The sequence below is a fragment of the Anolis sagrei genome, chromosome Y (assembly GCF_037176765.1).
Source record: "Anolis sagrei isolate rAnoSag1 chromosome Y, rAnoSag1.mat, whole genome shotgun sequence".
NCBI lineage: Eukaryota > Metazoa > Chordata > Lepidosauria > Squamata > Dactyloidae > Anolis > Anolis sagrei.
The window spans coordinates 27,002,752-27,012,619 of record NC_090035.1 but is presented as its reverse complement, the minus strand read 5'-3'; the positions used below and the strand labels follow the sequence as shown (position 1 = coordinate 27,012,619).

At 40.8% G+C, this 9,868-nt stretch overlaps 1 protein-coding gene across 1 annotated transcript; it reads left to right on the top strand.

The window, feature by feature from the left end:
• The first annotated feature begins 245 nt into the window (after positions 1–245).
• Positions 246–1,803, top strand: LOC137095333 (uncharacterized). Its single transcript, XM_067461850.1, has one exon. The coding sequence runs from the start codon at positions 442–444 to the stop codon at positions 1,801–1,803; it is 1,362 nt and encodes a 453-aa protein (XP_067317951.1). The 5' UTR covers positions 246–441.
• The last annotated feature ends 8,065 nt before the right edge of the window (positions 1,804–9,868 follow it).

Here is a 9,868-nt window from a genome sequence, read left to right as displayed (position 1 = left end):
AAAATATAGAAAATGGGTGGTATACCAAGTAAAAAGTCTTTAACTGCTCTTGAATGCATGGTGGAGAATTTCTCAAAATTTAGGGAATTAACTCAAACACCAGGATGTAATAGCCCCCAGAAATTGAGATCTCTTTGTGAACTAGACTGGGTGCAATTTAATACCGGGTGGCCAGGTGAAGGAAGTTATGATTTAAAAGATATCAGAGCAGTTGTGAGAATAACAGCAGAGGTTCATCCGGATCAATTTCCATCTGCAGAGGCATGGGAAAATGCTATCATTACACAGCCCGCATGGTTAAAGAAATGTCAAAACAAAGAATGTGCTGTTTTTGTAGCTTTAACTAATTTGAAAAAGCCTCAGGCAGATAAGAAGAAAAGAAGATTTGGAATTTTTCCTTGTCCTGAGGAAGAAGTGAGTAACCCTCCTCCTTATGTTCCTATGTACCCACAGTTAAAAGCCATTGACAATGAAAGGTCAACCTTGGTTCCTCAGGCAACTTCTTTAACCACACCAACAGCTTCTGATACCTCTCCTGGGGAATCTAAAAAGTCACCTTTAATAGATCTAGCATCTGCAAGCAGATGGCTTCAGAATATAACAGAAGAATTTTTGCGAGATAGTCCCATAGCTGGAAGAACTAGAAGCCATAGTAATCCAAACCCAAAGATTACTTTTCAATTGCCTTTAAGATCAATGGTCCAATATGTACAAGAGATAGATAACAAAGGAGAATTAACCCTAACTCCAAAAACCACTTACCAGCATGTGCCTTTTACCACTTCAGATTTGTTAAATTGGAAGTCTAATAATCCTCCTTATACTGAAAACCCTCAGCCACTTATAAATTTGTGTGAAACAATAATGGCTAGCCACCAGCCAGATTGGTCAGATTGCCAACAGCTATTACAGGCTCTCTTCACATCTGAAGAGCGAAGAAGAATCCTTAATCAAGGAACCCAACTAGCACAGACATATGCTGCTGAAAAGACAAGTTATAATCCCATTGAATGGGCTGCAGGGGCATTTCCTTTGACAAATCCAAACTGGGATCCTAATATAAGCCGAGAGATGGAATATATAGTCAGATACAGGGAATTTTTAATGGAAGCTTTGAAGAAGGGACCCCAAAAGGTGATCAACCTCAAGAAGATACAGGAAGTAATGCAAGGAAAAGATGAAAGTCCAGGTGCTTATTTAGAGAGATTATTGGAAGCTTACCGAAAGTATAGTCCCTATGATCCTGAATCAAAAGATGGATCTGCATTATTAAATACTTCATTTGTTACTCAATCAGCCCCAGACATTCGTAGAAAGTTGCAGAAGCAAGATGGGTTTGCAGGGATGAATCTGTCCCAGTTAATTGAAATAGCTACCAAAGTATTCATCCATAGGGACGAAGCAGAAAAAAGAGAGAGAAAGAAAATAAGAGAGGAGGATCATAAGATTTTTTTGAACCTTCTAGATGAAAGAGATAAATTGAAAGAATCTGAAAGTGGAAACAGAAGGAAAAGAGGAATGTGGCAGAAGGAAAGAAGAGGAGGACGAGGGATGCCCCTGGGAAGACACCAGTGTGCCATTTGTCGTCAAGAAGGTCATTGGAAGAACGAGTGCCCATCTGCTCAAGGAACGGTAGGAATACAAAGGGGAATGCCATCCCAGAGAGGACATTGGAGAGGAAGAGGCCGGGGAGGAGGCCACCAAGGGGGATATGCTAACCTGGTTCCTGGGGCTAGATATGGAGAAAAAAGAGAAGAAGAATTTGTTGGGATGGTTGGATTAGGAGAAGACTGGACGGAATAGGACAGACCGGCCCCCTTATGCCTAGGCCCGGGGGAGCCACTGGTCAAAATGAATGTTGAGGGCCAGGAAATGACTTTTCTAGTAGATACGGGAGCTGACCACTCTGTGGTAACAAAGCCAGTGGCCCCTGAAAATGGACTAGAACTTAATGTGGTTGGAGCCACCGGTCAAAGACAAAGTTATCCTATGTTACAAAGCAGAAAATGTGATTTAGCAAACCAACAAGTGATGCATGAATTCTTATATATACCTGAATGCCCAATCTCTTTATTAGGAAGAGACTTGCTTTGCAAAATGAGAGCAATATTAGCATTTGAAGACAATGGGACAATGGAAATGACTGTTAGAAAGGGACTTTATACTTTGATTTGTCCTATGTCAGAGGAATGGAGAATATTTACTGTTTGTGAGGAAAGTACTGAAGAATGGAAGAAATATGGAGTTCCAGGTGTATGGGCAGAAGACAATCCACCTGGCTTGGCCCGGTGTGTTCCACCTGTACAGATAGAAGTAAAACCAGGGATGGGACCTGTGGCTATTCGACAATATCCCATACCTCGAAAAGCTGTAGAAGGGATCAATTTGCATCTGAATAAGTTACTTGAATATGGGATCCTAAGAGAATGTAGGTCTCCTTGGAACACTCCTCTTTTACCATTACAAAAGCCAGGAACACAAGACTTTCGTCCGGTGCAGGATTTAAGAGCTATAAATCAAGTTACAGTAACCATACATCCTGTAGTGCCCAATCCATATGTACTTTTAAGTTTAATACCAGCAGCTGCTACTCATTTTACAGTCCTGGATTTGAAAGATGCATTTTTTTGTATACGCCTTGAAATCAATAGTCAGCCCATTTTTGCTTTTCAATGGGAAAACCCTACAACCGGAGCAAAAGTCCAATATACTTGGACTCGTTTGCCTCAAGGTTTTAAGAACAGTCCGACGATATTTGGAACTGCATTGGCTCAGGATTTACAAGGGTTCCCATCTGACCCTAAAAATAGGGTGCTTTTACAATATGTGGATGATCTTCTTTTGGCAGCCACGTCACAAGAAGAGTGTTACAGGGCGACTAAGGAACTATTACATCTACTTTATGAAAAAGGATACAAGGTTTCTAAAAAGAAGGCCCAGCTGTGTAAAACTGATGTCAAATATTTGGGTTTTCGTGTGTCACAAGGAAAGAGACAATTAGAAATTGAAAGGAAACAAGCATTTTGTGCCATCCCCACCCCCACCAGTAGGCGTCAAGTGCGAGAATTCTTGGGGAGTGCGGGGTTTTGCAGAATTTGGATACCGAACTTTGCTATCATGGCAAGACCTCTTTATGAAGCTACAAAGGGGGGTGAAAAGGAACCATTTAATTGGACCCCCGAATGTGCCCAAGCATTTCCCAGTTAAAACAAGCTCTGGTGCAAGCACCTGCATTGGGCCTGCCAGATTTGGAGAAGCCATTTACCCTTTATGTTGGTGAACGAGATGGAATAGCAGTGGGGGTGCTTACCCAGCTACTAGGAACCTGGGCAAGACCAGTAGCCTACTTGTCCAAACAAATAGACAAGGTAGCAAAGGGTTGGCCATCTTGTCTACGTGCTGTAGCTGCTACGGCCTTGCTGACTCAAGAAGCTGATAAGTTGACTTTAGGACAAGAATTAGTAGTTATGGTTCCTCACTCAGTAACAGCTATTATGGAATATAGAGGACATTATTGGTTCACAAATAGCCGTATGTTGAAATATCAGACCTTGTTATGTGAGAACCCTCGAATCAAGTTACAGGTTTGCAGTACATTAAATCCTGCTTCACTCCTGCCTATTGAAGGAGAATTACTTCAACATAATTGTTTGGAAACTATGGATGAGATATATTCCAGTAGGCCTGACCTAAAAGATCAACCTTGGCCTAAGGCGGATGCTACTCTTTTTACAGATGGAAGCAGTTTTGTTGAAAATGGACAAAGGTATGCTGGATATGCTGTAGTAACTGCAACCACTGTGTGGGAAGCAGAACCACTTCCTCTAAACACCTCAGCTCAAAAGGCAGAACTGATAGCCCTAATTAGAGCTCTTGAATTGTCAGAAGGAAAAACAGTCAACATTTATACAGATTCAAAATATGCATTTACTACTCTGCATGCACATGGAGCTTTATATAAAGAAAAGGGTCTATTAAATTCTGCTGGGAAAGAAATACGACATAGTGAGACCATTCTGAGATTGTTAGATGCTGTCTGGATTCCTGCTAAAGTAGCAGTGATGCATTGTAAAGGACATCAATATGGCGAGGATCCTGTGACCTTTGGAAACCGATATGCTGACACTACCGCAAAGGCCGCGGCCCGGAAGGGACGAGGACAAGAGCCGGTCATGGCCCCTTTGCAGGTAAGAGACTGGTTAAGGAAAGATGACTTGTTATATACTCCAGAGGAAGAACAATGGGCCCAGCGTGAGAAAGCTGTAAGGAAAAATGGATGGTTGGTGTTGCCTGACCAGAGGCTGTTTGTACCCAGACAGATAGCTTGGGAAATGATTAAGGAGGCACACCAGGAAACCCATATGGGAAAAACAGCTTTGGCCTCACTAATGGGACGACAACTTTACATAAATGGGCTCACTGCCCTAACGGGAATAGCCTCAGCCAGATGTCATATTTGTGCTGAAAATAACCCCAGAACAGGACCACTGCCACCTCCAGGGGTTCAATATCAAGGAAATACACCTTTTGAATCTTTAGTAGTAGATTTCACTGAAATGCCAAAGTGTGGGCCTCATAAGTATTTGCTTGTGTTTGTATGTACTCATTCTGGATGGCCTGAAGCATATCCAACTAGAACTGAAAAGGCGGCTGAAGTGTCAAGGGCACTTCTTAGAGACATCATCCCAAGATATGGGATTCCTTTGCACATTGGTTCAGATAATGGACCAGCTTTTGTATCAGAAGTCTTACAGTCCTTGGTCCGACTATTGGGAACGAAATGGAAGTTGCATTGTGCATATCGACCTCAGAGCTCAGGAAAAGTAGAAAGGATGAATCAAACTCTAAAAGGAAAATTATCAAAAATGTGTCAAGAGACTCGCTTGCCATGGACTAGGTTACTGCCTATAGCCTTGCTCCATATTAGATGTACACCTACTAAGTTTTTGGGCCTGTCCCCGTTTGAACTTATGTATGGAAGACCTCCCCTTGGATTGAGGCATCTTCAAGGAGATATTAATCAATTGGGACAGCAAGCATTAAAAAGGGATGTTCAAGCATTAGGGCTGGCCATAGCCCAACTTCAACAATACACTGAAGAACTAAGACCACCTTGGCCAGCTACTCCTTTACACTCCTTCCGCCCGGGGGACTCAGTGCTGATTAAGGACTGGAGACTAGAACCGTTAAGACCAAAATGGAAAGGGCCTTTTACTGTCTTGCTTTCAACTCCCACAGCTGTCAAAGTGGAAGGAATCAAAGCCTGGATCCATTACACCAGAATAAAAAAGGCACCACCTGAGTGGACTGCGACTCCTGAACAGAAAGATCTCCTGAGACTTCATACCGTCAAACCAACAGCGCCATGAGACCCAGAAAGAGGACTACGGCTCTGGTTTTGACCACATACCTGGAAGCTGGTCAAATAAATCAGACAGAAGATTGAGGAGCACTGTGGAAGTGCCGACGTGTATGGGACATTCTTCAATAATTGTGATAAATGATTTTGTTTGATTGTGTTAAAATTATTGTTATTCTTTTCTTGCTTTAAAATAAGGATCTGACATCCTGAGTTTGCGATGCTACTGTGGAACATTCGCTCGCAAAAAGGGGGGAATGTGGTGGCTGTATGAAGAAAAATAATAATTATAATTTGAAATGAAAATAATGAGAAGTGAGGGGTTACCTGTTTGTTTCTGAGAAGGAAAGCAGCGTCTTTGGTAGAAGGGGAATTTTACAGATGACTCAGAAACCTTGCAGGCTTGTTCTATCATATGTCAATATTTGGATAAGCCGAGGTCAGAGCGGAGCTATATGTGGAAGCCTACAAGGGTTGGTGCCAGGAACAATTGATAATTATTAATCCAGGGAAGAAGCGAACATCTGAAGATATGGTATAACAGCGCCACCTCCTGTCTGGTTGATGTAAATAGCAGGCAATTAAATACACCTTTTAAATGGATCAATTGAAAGAACTAATATATTATGAATGTATTGTGAATGTATTATGGGGGAAATTAAGGAGAATTAATAAGGAAAATGCTTGTTTTGGATAAATTGAAGAGATATATATGAAGACATATGTATGAAGAGAAATATATGAAATGATGATTCATTCTAAAGATTATGTAAGTCCTCTGGGAATGTAGTCAGCTGATGGAAGGGAAAATAGTGGATCTTGCCAACAAATGTTCTTGGCTGCGATTCCTCGAGGACAAACGGATGTTGATTAGATTGTGTAAATGTCAGGACTTTTCTGCGCATGTGTAACCCTGAGAATTATGCTATAAATGCTGGAGCAAATCTGACTCCCAGTGTGTGTCAGATATTGTATTCTGAACACCCGATCAGGCCTGATTGAATAAAAAGCCTGGAATCTGTTGCTGTCTCCCTTCTCTTCCTTCCTGATTGCATTCATCTGATCCTGGGTAACAAACCTGCTGCTACAGGAGTATTGGCTATCCCTCCCAATTTGGTGTTGTCTGCAAACTTGATGATCCTGCCTTCTAACCCTTCATCTAAGTCATTAATAAAGATGTTGAACAGAACCGGGCCCAGGACGGAACCCTGTGGCACTCCGCTTGTCACTTCTTTCCAGGATGAAGAGGAAGCATTGGTGAGCACCCTCTGGGTTCGTCCATTTAACCAATTACAGATCCACCTCACCTTAGTTTTGCCTAGCCCACATTGGACTAGTTTCCTTGCCAGAAGGTCATGGGGGACCTTGTCGAAGGCCTTACTGAAATCCAGGTACGCTACATCCACGGCATTCCCCGCATCTACCCAGATTAGTCTGACATGACTTGTTTTTGATAAATCCATGTTGACTATTGTTTCTAAGTGTTTGCAGACCACTTCCTTAACAATCTTTTCCAGAATCTTGCCTGGTATTGACGTGAGGCTGACCGGACGGTAGTTGTTTGGGTCATCCTTTTCTCCCTTCTTGAAGATTGGGACCACATTGGCCCTCCTCCAATCTGCTGGAACTTCTCCTGTTCTCCAAGAACTCTCAAAGATGGTTGCCAATGGTTCCGAAATGACTTCCGCTAGTTCCTTCAATACTCTTGGGTGTAGTTGATCCGGCCCTGGGGACTTGAACTCATTTATTTATTTATTTTAAATATTTTTATTAGGCTTTTCTTAAATACATAGATATAAAAAATACGGGGGGTGCATATGGGGGAGTGGAAAACAGTGAAGGTAAAGGAGGGGGAGGGGGGAGGCAATCCATCCACGCCTGGGGGGTAGGGTAGGGGAGGGGGCTTGGTTTGCATTCATTCACTTCTGCATCCTATATCCGATTACCACATTCTCTCCAGCGGGAGTGGTTAGGGTGTGGGGGAATACAGGGGTAGATAGAGGGGGATGACTTCCTAGTAGGTCTGTGAAGATGAGATAAATATATCTTGACTTTCGTCTCTACTTGATCTCCTTTCATGTTTTCTTGTTATGTAGACAAAGTTGGGCCTTCTTTACATTCATTTCTTTGTATTCTTGAGATATTTCAAGAATCTATCCCAATCCGTAGTCTTTGCTTTGTCTAAATTGCTTAAGAGTTTATTCGTCAATAAGTCCATGTTCATTATATCATATGTTTTCAGGATCCATTGTTCTCTTGTCGGTATCTTGTTGGTTTTCCAGTATTGTGCTAGTTTAATTCGAGCAGCTGTAGAAAGGTAAAAAAAATTTCTTGTTTTCATTTTTTTCCAATTTAAAGTCTAGGATACCAAGCAAAAAGTATTCTGGCTTCAATTTAATTTTTATTTGGAGAATTTTTTCTATTTCTATACAAATCTGGCGCCAAAAGGTTTTAACCCTCTTACAGCTCCACCACATATGTATGAAGCTTCCGTTGGCCCTCTGGCACTTCCAACATCTCCCCTCTATTTTTCCTTTATTAAATTTAGCTATCTGTTCCGGTGTTAAATACCACCTAAAGAAAAGCTTGTACCAGTTTTCTTTGATTTCATTTGCATAGGTAAGTTTTAACTTTTTTGTCCATAATTCCTCCCATTCCTCTAGTTTAATGGGTCGGCCTATATCTCTGGCTCACTTAACCATGTTGTCTTTTATTTGTTCTTTTTCCGTTTCCCATGTCAGTTGTTGCTGGTATGCTTTTTTAATGTGTTTGCTTCCTGTCTTTAAGATTTTCTCACATATCGTGTCTTCTTTTTTGAAGCCTAAAAGTTTGCCTTTATTATAACTTTCATTTATTTGGTGATATTGGAACCAGGAGAGTGTAGGATCATACTGTTTAAGTTCTTCTTGAGTTTTAATTGAGGGTCCTTGGGGGGAGTTTTTTAATATTTCTTTGTATGTTAACCATATCTCTCTAGATGTTCCTTTAATTTGGCTTGCTTCGTTAGGAGAGAACCAAAGCGGTGTTTTTTGGTAGAGTTTTGTTTTATATCTTTCCCAAATTTGAATTAGAGGGTTCCACACAAAGTGATTTCTGAAGTTACTCTCTCCTTTTATTTTTCCTCTCCATAGGTAATTGTGCCATCCCTGCATTAAATCAAAACTTTCAAGGGTTAATAGGTTCCTCTCCTTAAGTCCTATCCAGTCTTTTATCCAACAGATGGCGGCTGCATCGTGGTATAACTGTAGGTTTGGTAGCGCCAGGCCTCCTCTTTTCTTGCTGTCACACATATTGATAAAGCTGATTCTATGCCTGCCTCTTTTCCAAATAAAATTTGTTATATCTTTGTGCCAGGTTTTAAAGGTTGTTTTTGTCTTTATTATTGGTATTGCCTGGAACAGGTGGAGTATATCTGGCAAGATGTTCATTTGAATCGCCGCGATTCTTCCCATCAGGGAGAGATTTAACTATCTTAATCGATGTTCTTTTTTGTAGTTCTTCCTCCTTCTTTTTCGTTATATTTTTTGTAAGCATTTGAGTTTTGTCTCTATTTATCTTAAGGCCTGCCACTTCTCCATATCGGGTTATTTCTTGCAACCATTTGTCTATGTTATTTATTGGATCTTCTATAATGCAGACGAGATCATCGGCATATGCCCGGATCTTAAATGAGTATTTTCCAATTCGTAGTCCCTTCAATTCTTCATTTCTTCTAATATTACATAAGAGTAATTCAAGAGTGAGAATAAATATCAGGGGGATAGGGGGCACCCCTGCCTTGTTCCTTTTTCAATTCTGATTATTTCTGATTTTTGGCCATTTATTAGTAGGTTTGCGTATTGTTTGGAGTATAGTGCTTCTATTGCATTAGCAAAGTTGTACCCGATATCCATTTCTTTGAGTGTTTCTTTGAATAGGAACCAGTTGACGTTATCAAACGCCTTTTCTGCGTCAAGAAATAAAAATGCTACTTCTTTTTGTATCTTCTTCTCATAATAGTCAATTGCATCTATTATTACGCGTATGTTTTCTTTTAGTTGGCGCTTTGGTAGGAAACCTTTCTGTTCTTCATATATTCTTTCACTTAGAATTTCTTTTAATCTGTTTCCTAATATGTTGGTAAAAATTTTGTAGTCCTGGTTCAGGAGGGATATCGGTCTGTAATTTTTGGTTTGGGTCTTGTCCGTGTTGTCTTTCGGGATCAGGGTCACATTCGCATGTCTCCATGTTTCCGGGATTTTCCCTTCTTCCATTACTTTATTCATTATTTTTAGAAGAGGTGTTATTAGTTGGTCTATGAAGGTTTTGTAATAGATTCCTGTGAAGCCATCCGGGCCTGGCGCCTTATTGTGTGGTAGGTTTTTAATTACCTTTCCTATCTCTTCTTTGGATATCTTTCTATTTAATATCTCTCTTTGGGCTTCTGTTATCTTTGTTATCTTTTGTTTGCCCAGGAACTGCATAACCTTTTCTTTTGGGATGTTGTCGTCAGCATATAGGTTTCTATAA